The 19,785-nt window shown below is 54.7% G+C and overlaps 1 protein-coding gene and 1 pseudogene across 3 annotated transcripts; one reads left to right on the top strand and one right to left on the bottom strand.

Moving 5' to 3' along the window:
* Positions 1-4,687: 4,687 nt before the first annotated feature.
* On the bottom strand, positions 4,688-19,109 carry LCN2 (lipocalin 2). Of its 3 annotated transcripts, none has more exons than XM_072778103.1 (7): positions 18,995-19,109; positions 8,418-8,593; positions 7,746-7,882; positions 6,273-6,352; positions 5,995-6,114; positions 5,661-5,762; positions 4,688-4,884 (listed from the first exon to the last, which is right to left on the bottom strand). In XM_072778103.1, exons 2-7 carry the CDS (start codon positions 8,553-8,555, stop codon positions 4,838-4,840), a joined length of 624 nt encoding a protein of 207 aa, XP_072634204.1. In that variant the 5' UTR covers positions 8,556-8,593; positions 18,995-19,109; the 3' UTR covers positions 4,688-4,837. The 3 variants fall into 3 exon arrangements, with proteins under 3 accessions (XP_072634204.1, XP_072634205.1, XP_072634203.1); XM_072778104.1 differs by lacking the exon at positions 18,995-19,109 and adding an exon at positions 11,298-11,321; XM_072778102.1 differs by lacking the exon at positions 18,995-19,109 and adding an exon at positions 5,006-5,036.
* On the top strand, positions 14,080-14,469 carry LOC140605796 (large ribosomal subunit protein eL30 pseudogene; annotated as a pseudogene).
* Positions 19,110-19,785: the final 676 nt, after the last annotated feature.

Raw genomic sequence — 19,785 nt, 5'->3', positions numbered from 1 at the left:
GCCCCGCCCCGAAGGCCGGAGCCGCACGGCGCGAGCCCCGCCCCGCCCCGCCCCCAGGGCTCCGCCCCCGGCAGCGGCCAGACCACGCCCCCACGCCCCAGGGCCCGCCCACTCCCTGCCTCACAGTCGCGCTCCGCCCCCGAGCCCCGCCCCTCTCCCGGCCGCGGGGCGGGGCCATCCCGACTGCCCGCCCCGAAGCTTAGGCTGGACGCCTGGGCTCGCCGCTGGGGCCCGCGAACCCCGCAGAAGCGCGGGGCAGCCTGGCGCCCCCGCTCAGCCCGTCCTGCAGCTGGGGACCTGCGAGTCGGCGAGCCGGCGCCTCCACATGGCTTTGGAAGAGAAAAATCTGTAAAATTTTTCTTTCTTAGAAATTTATTTCCCCCCCCCCCCACAAAAAAAAATTTATTTCCTAGTTCTGGGCAGCCCCGGTGGCTCAGGGCTTTAGTGCGCTGTCAGCCCAGGGCGCGATCCTGGAGACCTGGAATCGAGTCCCACGTCGGGCTCCCTGCATGGAGCCTGCTTCTCCCTCTGCCTGTGTCTCTGCCTCTCTCTCTCTCTCTGTCTCTCTGTGTCTCTCATGAATAAGCAAATAAAAACTTAAAAAAAGAAAAAGAAATTTATTTCCTAGTTCTGCAGAGATGGTTGTATTAGATGTTCTCTATCATTTAATAATATACTTGTGGACTAAAAGATAATAAGTGCTGTATAAAATCAGCCAATTATGTTACACTAGCATATCTGCCTTTATTGTGTTTGTCATTAGCCTGAATAGAAAGGCCTTTAAAATTGATTTTTAAAAAAAAAAAAAAATTGATTTTTTTTTTTTTAGAAAGCATTTGAATGCATTTTGTTTGGTATTGTGTTTATTCAATAAAGTAATTAGTGCTAAGTGTGAACTGAGACGCGTGGCTTTGGAAGACTTAGGTTCACGGCCTTGGTGAGAGTCATAGTCTGTGTTGGCCCAGAGATGTGCGTGGCTTCAGGATAAGGCTGGCCCAGCTGCCATCACCCTCCACCCCTTTTGCCAGCTGAGAAAGGGAGGCCTGCCCAGAGTCACCCACCAAGCCACTATCACTCCTGAGCTGGACCCAGAGGTATCATCCTGGCCAGGGGTCCAGCTGAGTCAGGCTTACTCATGGGACTCCTGTAGCTGCCCGCAGGCCCCATGGCTACAGCAGTCGTTGCTGGTCTCACACTGGTGGTTTCTGTGGTTAGGACAACCTTAGGATAGGGATCAGACTTGGGTATGTCCCCAACCGCTTGGCGTTCCATCTGTCACCCCTACCTTGGCCGGGCACCAGCTATCAGCTGTTGGGTGCCAGGGTCACTGCATTCCATTGTGGCACAGCCCTGGCGGCCCAGGAGCCCAAGCCCACAATGTCCGGCCCCAGTGGGGACCTGGGTATGTCCCAAATGATGACAACAGGGAAGGATCCTCTGTGTCCTAAGGAAGGTGGAAGTGAGGTGGAGTCCACAGCCTACAGTCAGAGCCACCACTGACTTGCATACTGGCAGCCCTACCTTCTCCCCCCCTCCCCCCAACCAGGTGGGTGAGTGGAGGTGAGGCCTACATTGAACCAGTGAGCAGGATTGAGAAAGAGGTCTGGGCATCTGCCTTTGGCTGATGGGTTGGAGGCCTTCCTTAAGACCACAGCATTTGGGATCCCTGGGTGGCGCAGCGGTTTGGCGCCTGCCTTTGGCCCAGGGCGCGATCCTGGAGACCCGGGATCGAATCCCACATCGGGCTCCCGGTGCATGGAGCCTGCTTCTCCCTCTGCCTATGTCTCTGCCTCTCTCTCTCTCTCTCTCTGTGACTATCATAAATAAATTAAAAAAAAATTAATAATAAAAAAAAAAGCCCAAATTTAAAAAAAAAAAAAAAAAAAAAAAAGACCACAGCATTTCACCAACCAAGAGAGCAAAGCGCGGTGTGTCCTGACTGGCACAGAAACACCTGTATCCTCATGTGGCACGCAGGTCTGCAGAGACAGGGCAGAAATACAGGTCATCTATGTGGACGTGCTGACATAATCCAAACACATTTATCCCTTTAAGTTTGAGACATCCAAACAAAAACTGAGGCATGTGGTTTTCTCCTAAATGTGAAATCACATGTGGGATCACAGGACCTGACTCTGTATCTAAACCAGGGGACAAACTTGCAGGCTCCAGGGCAAGGGGATGGGCAAACAAACCCTCAGAAAGTCACGTAGTTTTTCAGAAACATGCCTAGGCATGCACAGATACGCATACCACAGGGACACAGCAGATAGATGCGAATGCTCATGCACAGAGCCTGCACAGGGATGCATGATGCACACATCCACCTGTCTGAGTGCCCAGCTGCCCTCGGGCATGCTCCTAGTTGGTTAAATGCTATGGTCCCAAGGAGGGCCTCTCCCTCTGGTCACCTCACTCCCTCACTCAGGGCCCATAAGCCAAACCACAGGACAAAACAGCCACCTACTCCATCCAGCCCTGATGGGGGAAGAGAGTATGCCTTGCTGCTACCCTGCCTCTTGAGTCCTCGTTCACCTGTCTCCCCATCTCATTAGCCTTGCCATGATTCCCTCTCCAAATCCAATGTAGTAGTCTGCCCCCAAAGATATCTGGATCCTAATCCTTGGAACCTGGGAACAGTACCTTATTTGGAAAAAAAAAAAAAAAAAAAGAGCCTGTACAGATGTGATTACATGAAGTATTTTGAGATGAGGAGATTACCCTGGATTATCCAGGTGGGCCCTAAATGCAACCATAAGCGTCCCAGTAAAGAGAGAGGCCAAGGGAAATTTGACTACAAACAAGAAATAAGGCCATGTGAGGACCTCAGCAGAGAGAGATATTTGGAGATACCATGCTGCTATCTTTGAAGAAGGAAGAAAGAACCCCAGGGCAATGATGGGGATTCTCCCCAAGAACCTCTGGAAGAAGCACAACCCTGCTGACACTTTGATTTTAGCTATGAAAGTGATTTCAGACCTCTGGCCTCCAGAACTATAAAAGAATAAATGTGTATTGTCATAAGATGCCAGTGTGTGATAATTTATTATAGTAGCAATAGGAAACTAATAAAACCCAGTGACCCCGGGAAGAAACACAAAGCCCATTTGTCTCCTAAGAGTTTGATCCTGGAAGACCCAGCACACCCAGGTGGTGCCAGGTGCTGCATGGCTTGGGCCAAGGCAAAGAAACTGTCTCTGTTTCCCGAAGTGGAGCTCAAGCACCAGGCATGCTGGGTGCTGGGGACAGCTCCCACTCCCTTTGCCAGCTAGTGGTGCTCTAGCCAATAGTCCCTTGGGTGCCCTTCTCAGTGGGGGCCTTTCTGGGGTTGGGTAGAGCCTCCATCCTTCCTCCCTCAGCCCACACTGCAGCAAGCTGGTCTCTTCCGGGAACCTGACCCCCAACCTTCTTCTTCTTTTCTTCTTCTTTTTCTTCTTCTTCTTCTCCTTCTTCTTTCTTCTTCTCCTTCTCCTTCTCCTTCTTTCTCCTTCTCCTTCTCCTTTTTTAAAAGACTTTACTTATTTATTTGACAAAGCATGAAAGCACAAGCACGGGGAGCAGCAGGCAGAGGGTGAGGGAGAAGCAGGCTCCCTTTGGAGCAGGGAGCACAATATGGAGCTCAGTCTCAGGACCCTGGGATCATGACCTGAGCCAAAAGCAGATGCTTAGTGGACGGAGCCACCCGGGTGCCCCCTGACCCAGACTTCTAATTGGTAGGCCTGGATCTCAGGCCTATCCTGCCCCCTCAGGGCTGAGGATAGGACAGCTAGAGCTCCAGTATCCCCCCACTACCCCACCCTCCCCCACACCCCCAAGCCTGCCCAAGGGTAAGTGTGCAAGCTGAGGGGTGGATAAGCCTGGGTTTCTTTGGAACCTCAACCCTCCGGCCCCTGACCTTGCAAGGGGAGAAGAGGCCAGGAGGGAGTTTCAAATGTGTGGTGTTGTATGATGCAGTTCAAGTAGTGTGATGCAGACACAGAGGGGTGGACAGGGGCTGGTCAGGCTCCAGACACAGGCCCAGCCAAGTGGTGGGTATAGGCCTAGAACCCTCAAGTCTTCTGGATTCTGGATTCCTGGCAGCATATTCTCTTCCTTGCCTCCCCTGTCCCTGTCCCTGGTGATCCAGAGATCATCATCACAGAGGAGAGATGTAGGTGAGGGACAGCACTCAGAATGGGATCAGCGTGGACACTACCACCCACCAGTGGGCCCACATGGGGCTGGCAGAGGGAAAGGGGACCACCTCCGGTGACCCTCTGTCCCTGGCACAGCCTCAAGCTGGGCATGCTTCTGCCCCACCCACTGTGCACCCCTCTTACCCTGGCTGAGATCTTCCCCCATCTACAGGGTCCTGGTGAAGTGTGGGTGATAGCACCTCAGCCCCCTCAAATGCTTTCAGCTCCCTGGCCCTAGCTAGGCCCCTGCCATAAGACCTGCAGCAGGTAGCTGAACGTGGATGTGAGATGTGACCCATCAATGTGTTAAGAGGCAGAGGTGAGTGAGGGTTATTGCTGGTCTGGGTCTGGGCCTGGAGTTGGGAGCTGGATGTGTTCAGTCAAAGTGAACTCTGCTTCTGTGGCCTCCATCCCTCTCTGGGGACCACGATCTCTGGGAGTGATGCTAATAGGAGCCCTCCTTTGCTCTTCTCCCTCTCAGATAGCCCGGGGGTCAAGGAGCACAGATTGGGAACCAGGTGGCATGTGTTTATTTAGCAAGCAAGGAGGAAGAGTTCCATCAGAAGGACAGCCTGGAGAGCAGCTGGTGGGCTATGTGGTAAGAAGGGTCTCATGGCTCTCTCGGTGTCCGGGTTGGTGGGGACAGCTGGGTGATGTCCTGGTCAGAGGTTGGTGTGAGGGCGACCGGGTGGAGAGAGACAGGGAGTACCTGAAAGGGAGTCAGGGGAATCAAGAGGGCAGCAGTGCTGGTCAGGGGGGACAAAGGCAGGCCTGGGACTCCCTCCCACCAGCACTCTGGCCCCCATCAAGCCCTCCTGAGCCATACTCACCGCGTTCTCATTCACTCATCAATGCACTGGTCTGTAGGGGACAGAGTGGTCAGCATGGGCAGGGGGGTTGGAGTGTGGTTCCCTGACCTACAGGGCCCCTGTTCTTCCTTTGGGCCACCCTGGGCCCCAGCCTGGCCCAGCCACAGAAGATCTGGGGGTCCCCTTCCGGGATAGTACAGCAGAGGGCTGGCTGATGGGGGCGGGGAACTGGGAGAGAGACCTGAGGACGTGCAGACCTGAGTGACACTTCTCCAAAGGAGGCAGGTGAAGCCCAGCCACATGCCTGCTTGGGCATCAGGCCTTCTGCCAGCTTACCTGCTAAGTCTCGACAGCCCCTCAGCCTTGGGCCCCACTGCCTGAAGACAGGGGGCCTCCCAAGTCAATGGTGAGCAAGCCCCAGGGCAAAGTGGGAGCTAGCCCAGGACAAGCAGAGGGAGGTGGAGGGAGCCAGGCAAGGAGACAGGAAACCTGGACCCTGGCTATCTGTCAGGGAGGAGCACTTGGGGCCCACGTTGCCGGGTGCCCCACAGACCCCTGGGTACAGCAGACTCTTCCTGAACCCAAAGTGGCTCCCAGGGACTCCAGTGACTGCTGCTGGGGCCCGAGTCTCCCCCTCTCCCCACTTCCCCTTCTCTTCAACTTAGCCAATGATTACCAATGGGGACAGGGAAGATGATGTGGTCTTCCGTGAGGCCTATGGATTTGGCAAACCTGATGAATTCCTTCTTCAGTTCCAGGGGCAGCTCCTTCGTCCTCCCTGTAGTCAAGATGGCCGGTAAGTGGCAGGTGAATGCTCCAAAAATATCATTGAACACATGAAGGGCCTTAGACCCCTTCCTCATGATGGAGGTGGGGGGGTGGTATCTGTGGAGAGATCTCTCTCCCATTTCCCAAGGGCTGTGGGGCGGGGAGCAGGTGGGATGGGCTTATCTTACTCCCCCACAAGCATGAGCAGGAGCCGGGCCCCAGAGGCCATAGTGGGGACCTACCATAGAGGGTGATCTTGAAGTACTCCTGGCTTTTGTAGACTTTCCGGAAGTACACCAAGGCATACTGGTTGTAGTTGGTGGCCACCACTTGCACCAGGTAGCTCTGTACTCCAGGGTAAACTGCAGGGGGGAGGATGGTAAGGGATCAGCCCATCCCGGCCCGGTGGAGGGACCTATTTCTCCCTAACCCTAACCCCCACACCCCCTGGCCGGGCGGTGTCTGTGCAGATCGCCAGGAAGGTCTGTGCCCCTGGAGACCCACCCTGCTCAGGACTCACGCTGAATGTCGCCCAGGCTGAACTGGCCAGGCTGGAAACTTGGGACAAAATCTCTGTTCCAGTAGTCACAGCGCTCATTCCTGTGGAAGCAAGAGATGGGTGGTAAGATGGTGACAGCCTGGCAGTGCTTGGCTTCGGCTCAGGTCACTATCTCAGGATCCTGGGATTGAGCCCCACATCAGGCTCTGCACTCAGCACCAAGTCGGCTTGATATTCTCTCTCCATCTCCCCTTGCCCCTGCCCTTGGTCACGGGTGCACACACATGGGCATGTGTACACACTCTCTCTGTCTCTCTCTCAATAAATACATACGATCTTTTTTTTTTTAAAGGGTGTCAGCCCCTTGTGCCACAAGAGGCCTGCACCCCACCCTACTCCGATGGGTCTGGCTCTTCCCCACTGAGCCTATCCCAGCTTGTCCCTGCCTGCTCTGTCCTGAGCCACCTGACTCTCCTGGCACCTACTGTCCTTCCCCCTTTAGGGCTGTTTCCCCTCAGTGGCCTCCCCTCCATCCTGTCTCCCCAACCCCAGGCATTTGTCCCTTACTCTCATCTTGTGGCTTCCTGCTATAAGCTCTCCTGGGGGATTCACTCTCCAAGGCTCCAGTCGGCTTGATGCCAAGGGACTCCCTTAGCTCTTGGGCCAACTCTGACGTCTCACCTGCGTCTCATCTGGTCCCCTGGCATCCCAGAGCTGATCTCCCCAAACTTGCCCTTCTTCTGTTCCCAGAACCACAAATGCCCTAGCCCCATCCCCCAAGCGCTAGAGCCAGAAAGCCATAGGAGCTGGGTAATCCTCAGTTCCCTCTCTGGGTCCTAATCTGTGCCTGATTCCCCCCTACCCCAGTCATCTCCCACCTGTGACTGGCCAGCCTCCCAGTTGCATCCTCTCATCCCTCTCCCTGTGGCAGCCAGACCTGTTCCTCACCGGACCCCTTTGGTACCGGTGCCTAAAGACCCTGCCACTGTGTCCAACGCCCCCGTCTAGGCTGCTCCTTGGCCCCTGCTCAGGGCAGCTACTTGATGGCATCCTGAAGAAGCAGCTCTGGCAGGCCCTGTCCAGCAGCCGCTGCCACAGATGTTCCCGGCCTCCTTTTGAGGCATGTTGATTCCTCAAGGCCTAGCCTAGAGACCACCTCCCTGGAAGCCCTTGACGAAGCCCTCGGTGGGATTCCAGGCTGGATCCAGGGGCCCTCCCCTCCACTCTAGGACACCCCTGCTCTCTCTGTCTCATTGCCCTGTGACTGTCTGTGTCCATCCCCAGGACTATCGGTGTGTCTGTGCTGAAGGGACCGATAGGCATGGATCTAGAGAATGAAGGAAGGAATAAATGGAGGGGGATCCAGTTCCAAGCAGTAAGATGACCTTTCAGTTTAGGTCACTCCTTGGTACGACATCGGTCTGTCCCTTGGACCCCCAGGGCGGCCCCCACCCCAGGGCCCTTGTGCCCCCCCCAGGAGGCGGTGGCTCTCACCTGAGTAGGGTGGAGGTGACATTGTAGCTCTGGTCATCTTTCAGCTCATAGGTGGTGGTATACATCTTAAGCTGGCCATGTCCTTCTTTCTTTAATATATTCCCTGCTATGCCGATGACGTACCATTTCCCCTGGAACTACAGTGGGTGGGGATGACAGGCAGGCGGAGCCCAGGAACAGCCCCTGGAAGCCCTACTGCTCCGTCCCTGCAGACAGCTCTGGGCAGCCTGGCCAAGGGTCCCTCTAACTGGGCAGCAGGGACCCTGACTGGCCACACAGGCCTGTGGTGATGAAGGCTGCGGGAGCCGGAGGCTACCAGGCCAAGAGGGAGCCCAGAGTCTGGTAGGGATGGGGTGACCCTCGGCGAGTGGCCAGCTGACCTCCCTGATCCTGTTTCTTCATCATGCAGAGAGCCTGAAGCTTTTCCACCTCACTGGACTGTGGGGATTATGGAAGGGAGTGTGGACCTGGGAAGTTCTGCCCTAGTGACCCTTTTGTTGGCGAAGTTGGGGTGGGGATGGGGGCATGAGATGTGCCTTCCATCAGGGGACCCAAGGGCAGGCTGGGCTGAAGCCTGAGCCCATCCTGCCCTGACACGCTCTGCCTCTCCTCCCCTCTGTTATACTCTGCCCTGGGCCTCCCTGCAGCAGGCTGCCCCTCCAGCCCCCTTACCTGGTCATGCTGGAAGTCAGGCTGCAGTGGCACCTTGAGCGGAGGCGGGGCTGGGATCAGACTTGGGGTGGAGTCCTGGGTCTGGACCTGCAAGGACCCCAGCAAGGCAAGGCCCAGCCACAGGAGAACTTGGGTCATGACTTTAGGGCTTAGGAAGCTGGTGTGCCAGATAGCAGCTGAAGAAGAGAAACTAGTGAGAAGGTTGCCCCAGGGGGCCTTATTTATGGTCCCCTAGTCAGTTGCTCATTCCGGGGTGGGGCGATTTATCCTTTGCTAATCCAGAAAGGGTGAAGCAATGGCCAGCAACTCAGGCTGAAACATTTGGCAAGCTCTGACCCTTTCCCTGAGGTCAAGATTATGCAAGATGAGGGGGAGAAAGGCCAGGGAGGGGGGCAGGGATTCCCCAGAGCTCCACACCTCCGCAAGCACAAGGACGCCTTTGTGTGGGATCTGTGGTCTCCAGTCTGGACAAGCTGTCATCCCTGACCAGCCCAAGCCCAGAGTGGGGTAAGTGTGGGGTAAGGCGGGGAGAGGCCCCCTCCCCACACCTGATGAAAGCAGAGAATGCTTCACAGCAACAGAGTACCTGCTACTTCTTGGTTTCCCTCCAGGAACAGGGAGACAGCTGTAAGTACACCTTACCGGCAAGGAAGGGAAGGATGGAGTGTGCCCCACACTCCTGGAGCCCAGATCCTGGCTCTCCCAGGGACCCCACACCAGACCCTGGCCCAGGGTGAGATGTCCCTCTCCCTGCGAAGGCCCCCTGTTCCATGCCCCACTGTCAGGGCTGGACCCAGACCTCAGCTGACACCTGAGGGCTTGGCCCCTCCTGTGGGCCCAGTGGACAGAGACCCCAAGCTGGGCGTGCCAGCCGCAAATGAGACAGCTTGATAAAGCAGAGCTCTGAGGCTGCGATGCCAGCTCCATTTTGCTGGGAAGACCATGAAGGACATGCCCTGGACTGGATGAAACGTGCCGGGGGGCTAGGGCCCAAAGGGAGGGCTCTCTACCCTGTTACTCTGGACCCCAGGTACTCTGGGGTCACAGTGATGGCAAGGACTCATCCTCATCCTTGAGAGAGCAGGTATCAACCATCTGCCATCTCTGGTCAGCCTTGGACTCTGGAGCCCAGGGGCCCAGGCCTAGGCCCCCAGAACTGTTTCTGCCATGGCTGATCTCAGCTTTGTCCTGGAGGGAAGCAGTTTCCTCATGGGGGCCTGGTGGTCTATTGGAGGCAGTGAAGGGGCCCGGCCCCTGGGCAGTGTCCCCTAGAAGTCAGCAGGAGGCCTCACTGGCCTCAGGTGACCTCTGGGACCTCATTACTCCTCCACCTGCTACAGGGGAACCAGCTCCTCTAGTCTGGGCTTTGGGTGGTGGGTCCTGAGGGAAGGAGACTCTGGGAGTCCTGAGATGAGGGGTGAGGGTAGCGTCTACCTCCCCAAACGCCAGGAAGGCCCCCAGAGGATCCCCACCCTCTCAGGCCTGTCAGGGTGATGAAAGAGCAGGAGGTGGAAATGTGCAAACTTTTGGGGTAATGATGCTGCCACCAAAGGCCACATACTCTCTGAAGGCACCAGTGGCCACCCCTGACCCCTCTCATCCCCACTCACAGCCCCAGGAACTCCACTCCTGCTCCTTCTTTGACCTTTAAAGGTATCTTTGGGTTTGCAGTGACTGCTGGATATGAGGGAGGTCAAGCCCCAGAGACTTTTCACTAGGGGAGGGGCAGTGCCTCTCTGTCACTGGATGGAATATTCTAGACTTGAAAAGTCATGAGGTAGAGTGGCCAATGCTCCTTTGGTCTGAATCCATACCCCTGCTCCCCAGGGTATGAAGTGGGGAGGAGGGGTTAGGGCCAGGTCTGCAGCCTGAGCAAACCAGGGCCAGGTGCAAGCAGGGGGAAGGCCCGGCTCCAGAGGCGCCTGGTGGGACCCTGAGTCCCCTAGCTGTTGCCCACCCTTGCCCACCCTTGCCCACCCCACCCCTCCCACAGGCACAAATGGATTCACTTATGTTAACAGCCCCATGTTGGCAAGCCAAGACCTAACATCGCCTAACCCAACTGCAGTTTCGGCTCCGATGTACCCCGCCCCATGTAACCATTCCACATGGAATTTCTGGAACAGCACCCTGGAATTTACTGAGAGACCCCTTCTGTTACCCTAAGGAGGGTGACCTTGCCTAACACAATGGATTCTTTGATAATAATTTCCTTCTTTCTGTTGCCTCTCTACCTTCAAGAAACCTTTCCTTTTCTACAGCTCAACAAAGCTCCTCTCTATTTGCTAGATGGGATGCTGCCTGTATGAGTCATTCAATAAATCCAATTTGATGTTGTAAATTAGCTGAATTTGCGTTGTTTAACAGAGGCCAGGCACACACACAGGGCATCTCTATACAAGGCTGTCTCAGAGTTTGTAAGCAAATCTGGTCTTCTCTTTGTGGTGGCTCCAGGCCTATCGCAGGCCCACTGGTCTTATCTGTCTGTTCTTATCTCTGTGTGGTCCCACCTCAGCTGACACCTGGTGACAGCCACCTCATCACCCCTTCCTTCCCTATCTGCCTCTTCCCCCTGTTGGCCCAGCCCGGGAGCCGAGGGAGAAGTAAGAGGGGGACGAGGCTGTGTCCACGGATATGAGGCTCAGCAGGGTGCAGTGTCCCAGCCATACTCTGGGGATCCAAGGACGGTCATATGACCACGGCTGGGGCAGAGAGGTCAGGCCAAGCTGTGGCTGATCCCAGCCAACAAGATGTGGGCGCTGAGCTGGTTGGAGCTGAGGGGAGGGGATTGGCTGGGTGTGCCCACTGCCCTGGGCCTGAGGAAGGGAGGAGTCCTACAGGGCTGTGGGGAAGAGGGTCAGCTCCAGATGGCACACCCACCTCACAAGCTGAGACTTGGCACTCAGACGAATGGGTAGGCACCATGGTGTGAACCTTCTGTGTGGACTCTGGCCAACTCCAAGGGCTCCATGGTAGACAGAGCCCTGAAGGCCACATTGTCCACTCATGTGAGTCCACAAGTCACGCAGAAGCCTTGGGCCCAAGTCCCTCCTGGGAGAAGCCAGGGCTGGGCCTTCCAAGTCCTGCTGTGGGTCTCTGCAGCAATGGCAGGGACTGTGGCAGGAAGTCGGGACAACTCCCCCACTGTTCCCGCAGGCGGCTCTCCCTGACCCACATGCCCGAGAGCAGAGGCTCCTGGGGACTGCATGGCCTCCGTGGAAGAACAGGCCCCACCTTTGTCTAATCACACAAAATGTATTCTGGCAGTTTTTACATCTGAGGAATCCTGTCTAACCTCCTGGACAGGTTTCTAGAAGTTTGTGAGCAGTGTCTGGTCCAGCCCATAGCTGGGGCAAAAGCAACCCTCTCTCACCTGCTTGAAGGCTGGGATGGACATCCCCAGGAAGGGGGTCACTAGGCTTCTCAGAGCCAGGACCACACCTAGAAGGAGCGGCCAAGCGAGATGCCCCCAGGAGACCAGTCACAGTAGCAGAAACTCTTGGGGTCCAGAGATGAGCCCTCCTTGGCCACTGCAGGTTGGAACACCCCGGAAGGGGAAGGCCTGCTCCTCCATAGCCTTGGCTTAAGTTTCTAGTTTGCAGAAGCAGCTTTCTAGCTCCCAGGCCCCGTCTGTCATGCTAGGACTCACCAAGGAGCCTCAAGGATCTCCTTGCTCCTGCCCCTTCCACCTGGTGGGGACCTTGCTTATGGAAAAGCTCTGAAAGGCAACCCCTCTCTACACCTCCCAAAAACAACTGCTGGGTTCCTCTAGCTGCTGCCCACCCTGCGGAGGTGGGAGTCCTTTGGGCCCTCTGGGCAAGGGCAGCAGGCCCTGCCATTCGAGGTCTCGGCCCAAGGCTGCCTCCTCAGTCTGGCCCTCAGGTACCTGGCCCAAGCATGCCTCCTAGCTGGTGCTCCTGCCTTTCACTCCAGGACCTGGACTCCCATGCAGCCTAGAGGGTCCATGATCACCACAGTGGGGACTGGAGGCCACTGCTCTGGGCAGGGTCTACAGTGGGCACCAGGCATCTAGCAGGTGGTAGATAGACACTGGACTCCCGTAGAGCTGGGCAGGAGGCACCTCTGCCTGGCAGGGTCCTGGCGCTGGGTGAGACCCTGCTCCTCCTTGCTCTGCACCCTTCCTTCCTGGGCTGAAGCCCTGGGAGCCCCAGGAAAGGGCGTCTCTACCTTGGCCATTCCTGCCTCCCCACCCCCCCTTGCTCCCTGCACACCCCGGGCCCTTGGTTGGGCCTCTGTTGGACACCATCCAGGATGGCTCTCTTAAAAGGATGTTTCTCAGGGACACCTGGGTGGCTCAGTGGTTGAGCATCTACCTTTGGCTCAGGTTGTGATCCTGGGGTCCTGGGATCAAGCCCCGTATCAGGCTCTCTGCAGGGAGCCTGCTTCTCCCTCTGCCTCTGTCTCTGACTCTCTCTGTGTTTCTCATGAATAAATAAATAAAACCTTAAAAAAAAAAAAAGAAATAAGAAAAAAAGGCTGGTTCTCCTTTGTACCCTGAGAGCCCGAGATGCATGAGAAAGTGCCCAGGTTCTGGAAGGGGGAAAAGAAAACAAATGTCTGAGAGGTACCTAGCTCTGACGAAGTCCTCCCAGGAGCTCAGGGGGTAGGGACTGCAACCCTTCGGCCCCTCCGCATTCATCCTGGGCCCCTCCGCATTCATCCCAGGTGGAGGAAGGCCAGGGTCACTGTGGCTCCTCCTCACTCCCTGAGCTTATTTCATATGGGGTGGGGTCTGTGGCTGAGCCTTTTCCTCTGGGGGAGGGGGTCACGAGCAAAGCTGTGACAGGGAAATGACAAGGTTGGCCCCAAAGAAGAGCGTGTCCAGCCTCATACAGGGAAGGGGTCGACTTGGGCCAGTGGAGTGGGGTGAGGGGCCAGGGGGCTGGTGCAGGTTTGGAGGAAATGCCAAGAACATGGGAACCCTCTGTGGCAGCCAGAGCACACAGGGCACAGGTCTGGGTGCCTCTCTCTGGGCCCAGGGTCCTTCGGGTCTTGGGTGGGCACTGGTCTCCCCGCCCCGCCCAGGTCAGTGCAGCTGCGAGTGTCCCTCCTGAATTGCTCAGCCGAGTCTGCCGGGACTGGAGTGTTCTTGGCCCGAACCCCTTGGGTCCCTGGTACTAGACTGAATGCTTGTGTCATACCACCCCCATCCATTTGTATGTTGAAATCTTTTTTTTTTTTTTTAAGATTTTACTTATTTATTCATGAGACACAGAGAGAGAGAGGCAGAGACACAGGCAGAGGGAGAAGCAGGCTCCATGCAGGGAGCCCGAAGTGGGACACAATCCGGTGTCTCCAGGATCACACCCCAGGCTGAAGGGGGCACTAAATCGCTGAGCCACCTGGGCTGCCCTGTATGTTGAAATCTAATCCTCAGTGTAGTAGTGTTTGGAGGGGGGTTCCTTTGGTAGGTGATTAGATAATGAGAGTGGACCTCTGGTGAATGGGATTAGTGCCTTTATAAGAGGCCCCAGAGAGGTCCCTCACCCATTCTACCATGTGCAGTAAGAAGGCAGCCAGATCCATGAATCAGGAATCCAGTGCTCACCAGACACTGAATCTGTCTGCAACTTGACCTTGGACTCCCCAGCCAGGCTCCAGAGCTGTGAGAGATAAATTAAAACTTTTTTTTGCCTTTCTCTCTCCTGGCCGTTTTGGCAGCTGCTCTTGGTTGGGGCCATCCCTCATTTAAGGCAGGAGGATGGTGGCTGTGAAGAAGATGAAAAAGTCATTGGAGTCAATTAACTCTAGCCTCCAACTCATTATGCAAAGTGGAAAGTATATGCTGGGGTACAAGCAGATTCTGAAAATGATCAGACATGGCAAAGCGATGCGGGTCATCCTCGCCAACAACTGCCCAGCCTTGAGGAAATCTGACATAGAATACTATACCATGTTGGCCAAAACTGGTGTCCATCACTACAGTGGCAATAATATTAAATTGGGCACAGCATGTGGGAAATACAACAGAGTATGCACACTGGCTACCATTGACCCGGGTGATTGTGATACTACTAAAAGCGTGCCATAACAGATGGGTGAAAAGTAAGTCATGCAAAATTTTTCTTTAATAAAACTGACCAGAGCTTGTTCTAAAGGAAAAAAAAAAATTTTTTTTTCTTTTTTTTTAATTTTTGAGTATAGGGGATCCCTGGGTGCCTCAACGGTTTGGTGCCTGCCTTTGGCCCAGGGTGCGATCCTGGAGTCCCAGGATCGAGTCCCACATCAGGCTCCCGGCATGGAGCCTGCTTCTCCTTCCTCCTGTGTCTCTGCCTCTCTCTCTCTCTCTCTCATAAATAAATAAATAAATAAATAAATAAATAAATAAATAAATCTTTAAAAAATAAAATAAAATAAAATTTGAGTATAATTGACACACAATGTTACATTAGTTTCAGGTGTACAACATAGTGATTGGACTAAGTATGCTATGCCCCCCGCAAGCATACTTGCTTGCAGATACTGCTGCTGTGCAATATCAAGGACTATATTCCCTATGATGCACGTGAGAGATAAATTTCTGTTGTTTCTAAGCTACCAAATCTGCAGTATTCTCTTAGGACCGAGATAGCTACCACCCCACACTGCTGGATCTCCACGTCCCGGGCTGACTCCCCCACCCCACCCCTGGAGAGCCCTGTCTTGGGCTACCTTTTCCTCCACATCCTTAAGTCCCCTGCTCAGCTATACCCCTGATCTCTCCACAGCACCCTCTCTGAACAGTGAATTTCCTACTTTTAGCTATCTTCTGACTAGGCTGATTATTTCCCAAACCATCAAATTATTGCAACAAATCACCACAAACTTTTTGTCTTAAATGAACACATTCTGAAGGCCAGAAGTAAAAAATCAGAAGTTCTCTGTGCCAAAATCAAGGTATGGGCAAGGCCACACTCCCTCCTGATGTTCCAGGAGACTGTTCCTCGCCTCTTCCAGCTTCTGGTGGCTGCTGGCATTCCTTGGCTGTGGCTCCACTGTTCCAAACTCTGTCTTTGCATCCCCTTCTCCCCTGTGTATCTCACTTGCTTCTTTATTTTTTTTAATTTTTATTTATTTATGATAGTCACAGAGAGAGAGAGAGAGAGAGAGAGGGAGAAGCAGGCTCCATGCACCGGGAGCCCGACGTGGGATTTGATCTCGGGTCTCCAGGATCGCGCCAAAACCGCTGCGCCACCCAGGGATCCCTCACTTGCTTCTTTAAAGAGCACACGTGTGATGACACACTGGGCCCACCTGGAAAATCTGGGATGACTTTCTCCCATCCAAGTTCCAACTCATTTGGAATAAGAGGTGAAGGACAGAAAATGAGAGAAGCAAAAGAAGGGAAAAACCAATCATTAATTTTGAATGCTTGTCTTCTACTATTAAAATATTGGTCAGTTGTGAAAATAATTTTCTTCTTCTCTTGAAAATTTGAAAACCGAATGCACTCTGTGTCAGATTACGAATCAGGAATTAGAATACTGCCAATCTTCAAAAGAGGAAAAAAATCTGGGCCATAAAAAGAAAAAAAATAGCTTTATTTGCTTTTGAAGAGAATAATGTACACATTTAATTTTTTAAAAAATATTTTATTTGAGAGAGAGCACAAGCAGGGAGAGGGGCAGAGGGAGAGGGAGAAGCAGACTCTCTGCGGAGCAGGGAGCCCCATGTAGGACTCAATCCCAGGACCCTGGGATCATGATCTGAGGCAAAGGCAGATGCTTAACCAACTGAGCTACCCAGGTGCCCCTGTACACATTTAATTTATACACTTTGAAAATCGGATGTTAGCACATTAACCATTAAGGCATTTTGAAAAAGTAGTAATAAAGAAAAAAAATCTTTATTTTAATCACAGCTGCAAAAACTTTTTTTCCAAATAAAGGTACATTTACAGGTTCCAGGAATTAGAAAATGATTATATCGTTTGTGGGGGGTGCAGTTTTCAATCTGCCAAAGTCCCCTTGACCCACTCAGACCCTTTCTTCTCACACCCCAGGCCCTATCTGTTGTGTGCCTCATACCACATATCTGCTTACAAAGGGACTTGGGTTCACTGGTCCTGGGCAGTCTGGCCTGTGTGCGCAGCTGCAGTTGAGCTGCTAAAAGAGCTCCTCATCTCGCCAGCAGAGGGGCTTCAGAGCTCTGCTTTGTCCCACACAGGGCTTCTGGGTGCCCTGGAAGGTGCTGTGGTTGCAATGCGGGAGCCCGGCCTTCTTCTGGTGTCTCCTTCTTGTGCTGCCTCACAATGCTCCCCTTCCTGCATGGCTAAGGGCTCCCACGAAGTCCCAAGTGTACACCAAGTGTTTTCTTGAGGGGGCGTGTGCCGTATTAGGAGCAGTGGGAAGTAGGTCTCCCAGAGGGCCTTGGGGTCCTTCCCCTCCCTGACTGGAGCCTCTCCCCTTCTATCTATGAATTATCCCTACTAGGAGCGGAGTGGGGAGGGAGCTGCTTCTCCAGCTCCTGCCGAGAGAGGCCTATTTTAAAGTCGTGGGGAAGATGGAGGGCTGACTCTGACCTTGGAGATTATGGACTAGAGTTAGACTATTGCCAAGAAAAGTGAAGGCAGCTGGCTGGCTCAGCTGCTGCTGAAGAGAGAAGAGAGGGGGCAGTGGCCCAAGAGAGGCTGCTGCTCCAAGTAGGCAAGGAGGGGTGACCAGTCTTCTTTCTGTTGTCTCTCTGCAACCCAAGTGGGCCTTGATCAGGATCTATTTGTGTGTGTGTGTGTGTGTGTGTGTTGTTTTTAAAAGATTTTATTTATTGGAGAGAGAGAGAGCGCGTGTGCATGCATGCACACAGAATCAGGGGTGAAGGCAGAGGGAGAAACAGACTATCCACTGAGTGGGAGCCTTACTCGCAGGATCCCAACCCCATGATCCCGGAGATCATAACTGGAGCCGAAGGCAGATGCTCAACCATCTGAGCCCTTATCCAGGTGCCTCGAGTAGGATCTATTTGAAAAGCAATCATAGCTGAACAGGAGCCTGGACATTTTGAAGAGCGCTCTCTCTGCCAGACAACCAGATGTAGCTGAAGCCAAAGCTGAATACCTGGCTAGGTTCACAACAAACAATGGACACGCCTAGTCTCAAGTGTGTGCTTTATTTATTTATTTATTTATTTATTTATTTTTAAGATTTTTTATTTATTTACGACAGACACAGAGACAGAGAGAGAGAGAGGCAGAGACACAGACAGAGGGAGAAGCAAGCCCCGTGCAGGGAGCCTGACATGGGACTTGATCCCTGGTCTCCAGGATCATGCCCCGGGCGGAAAGTGGCACTAAACCTCTGGGCCACCGGGGCTCCCCTATTTATTTATTTTTTAAAATATTTTATTTATTTATGAGGGACACAGAGAGAGAGAGGCAGAGACACAGGCAGAGGGAGAAGCAGGCTCCATGCAGGAAGCCTGACGTGGGACTCAATCCTGGGACTCCAGGATCACACCCTGATGGCAGCACTAAACCGCTGAGCCACCCGGGCTGCCCAAGTGTGCGCTTTAGAATAGAGAAAGGCTGCAAAGTCATGAGAAAAGTGTCCTGAGTAAAAGTTTAGAAAAGAAAACATGGAATACAAAGAAAATAGAATGAGAACATGAAGACAAGAAATTAATAGAAACCAAGTTACAATAGGAATATCAAAGTAAAAAAAAAACTGAGGTTCCCTGGGCATTAAGTAAGGCTCCTTGTTCATTGCTGCCCAGAAACAGGAGGCCCCTGGCTGCAATGAAACAAGAAAGAAACAGTGTAGGGACAGAGGGCAGTGAGACTGCCCTAATATCCTGCCTAATCTTGACCAAAAGGACCGAAGGAAAATTCTGCCAGGTATTTTGGTGGAGGTGCTGGTCGCTGAGTTTCCATTCCATAGTTGGCAAAGGTGGAGCAGCTGCCAGGCACGCAAAAAAAGAGGAGTCTCTAAAGGCACAAGACTCTCTAGCCTCTAGTCTGTCCCCATTCATTTTTCCATTAAATCCTTACACATCTCAATGCAGGAGATACTGCTCATTATTCTTGTTTTATAGATGGGGAAACAGGTTGGAAAAGGTGGAAAACAGCTGATGGTTCTCCCCCCCCCACCCCCCCCACCCCCTGCAGTGCTGTGCAGGCAACAGGCTGCGCTGTAAGCAGGTCACAGGCGCCAAGGCTCCAGGGCGCACCGGCCAAGGTGGCTGGGGAAGCTGACGCAGCAGGCCTGTCGCCCACCCAGACAGCCCCTCCGGCTAAGCCAACACGGCCCCCCGCCCCCCGCCAGGAGCCTCCGTGTGCACACGGACGACACGGACTGGCTGGAGCAAATGTCTAAAGGGCGAGTGAACCTCAAGTGGCCTCAGTTTCCCCAACTGTAAAACGGGGCCGGTTGCCCGCAGTCCCTCAATGCTGCGGTTTCCAGGGACCCACTCCCGGGTGCTCGCCCTGAGCCCCCGGGCCGGCGCCTGCAGCCGCAACCCACCCAGGGGCGAGGGGGGAGAGGCTTCTGCGGTCCCCTCCAAGCCCCCCGCCTGGCCCCGGCCCCCATCCCCAGGAGGGCAACCCTGAGAAAGCAAAGGTCGCTTCGGTAGTCCCCCCGGGTCACCTGCTTCCCCGAAGCCGTCGTCCTCGCCTTCCGCGCCCGCCTCCACCGGCAAGCCCAGGTCCCCGACATTGCGGGCCCTCCGCGACGAGGGAACGCGGCGACCGTCGAGGGGACAGCGGGCGCGGGGCGGAAGGCGGAGCGGCTGGAAGGCGCGCTGGGCGCGGGGGAACCGCCTCCCGGCCCCGGGTCGGCCCGACAGTAACCCCGCCCGCACCCCGTCAGGCCCCGCCCGCCACGCCCCGAGCTCTCGCACGTCCCGCGGCGCCCAGCGAGCCGAGCTCCGTCGCCGCCCCGCGGTGTCACTCCTCTACCCGCCCACGACCTGGCCGGTCCTTGGATCTCCGCCTTTCCCGGAATCCCGCTCCTCTGCCGGCCTTCGGGCGGAGCCATCCGGGGCTGCCCGCCGAGAAGCCCAGGTGTGGGGGGCCTGGGCCGTCAGCCACGGCGAGCGAGCCCCGCAGAGGGGCGGGGACAGCCTGGCACCTGCCCTCGGCCCGTCCTGCGGCGGGGACCTGCGCCTCCGCGTGGGCGAAATCTGAGACACGTGGTCACTAAGGCCCCCTTGTGTGCATGGAAAATTTTATGGTTCGGGACACAGAAGAAACAGTGCAGCGGCGCGGGAGGGCAGAAAGAGCCCTAGTCCTGGCCCCAGGCTGGGCCGGCGGTTCCGCGGCTCTCCCGGACCCATGCTGGGACCCTTTCCCAGCCATTCTGAAGGGCTCAGTCTCTTTCCATTGGGTGCATGAGGTAGAAGTTAATAAACACACATTCCGGACGACGCTGAGACCCAA

This window comes from Canis lupus, chromosome 16, assembly GCF_048164855.1.
Source record: "Canis lupus baileyi chromosome 16, mCanLup2.hap1, whole genome shotgun sequence".
Lineage (NCBI taxonomy): Eukaryota > Metazoa > Chordata > Mammalia > Carnivora > Canidae > Canis > Canis lupus.
The sequence above is the reverse complement of the archived record's forward strand: the minus strand, read 5'-3'. Positions and strand labels throughout refer to the sequence as shown.

Bases quoted from the DNA above. Each gene is read 5' to 3' on its own strand.
- LCN2 (XM_072778103.1), bottom strand. From the start codon at position 8,555: ATGACCCAAGTTCTCCTGTGGCTGGGCCTTGCCTTGCTGGGGTCCTTG. The intron at 6,353-7,745 runs GTGAGAGCCACC...TTGCTTCCACAG, and splicing joins GTCACCTCCACCCTACTCAG to GAATGAGCGCTGTGACTACT. The intron at 5,763-5,994 runs GTAGGTCCCCAC...TCTTGACTACAG, and splicing joins CTTCAAGATCACCCTCTATG to GGAGGACGAAGGAGCTGCCC.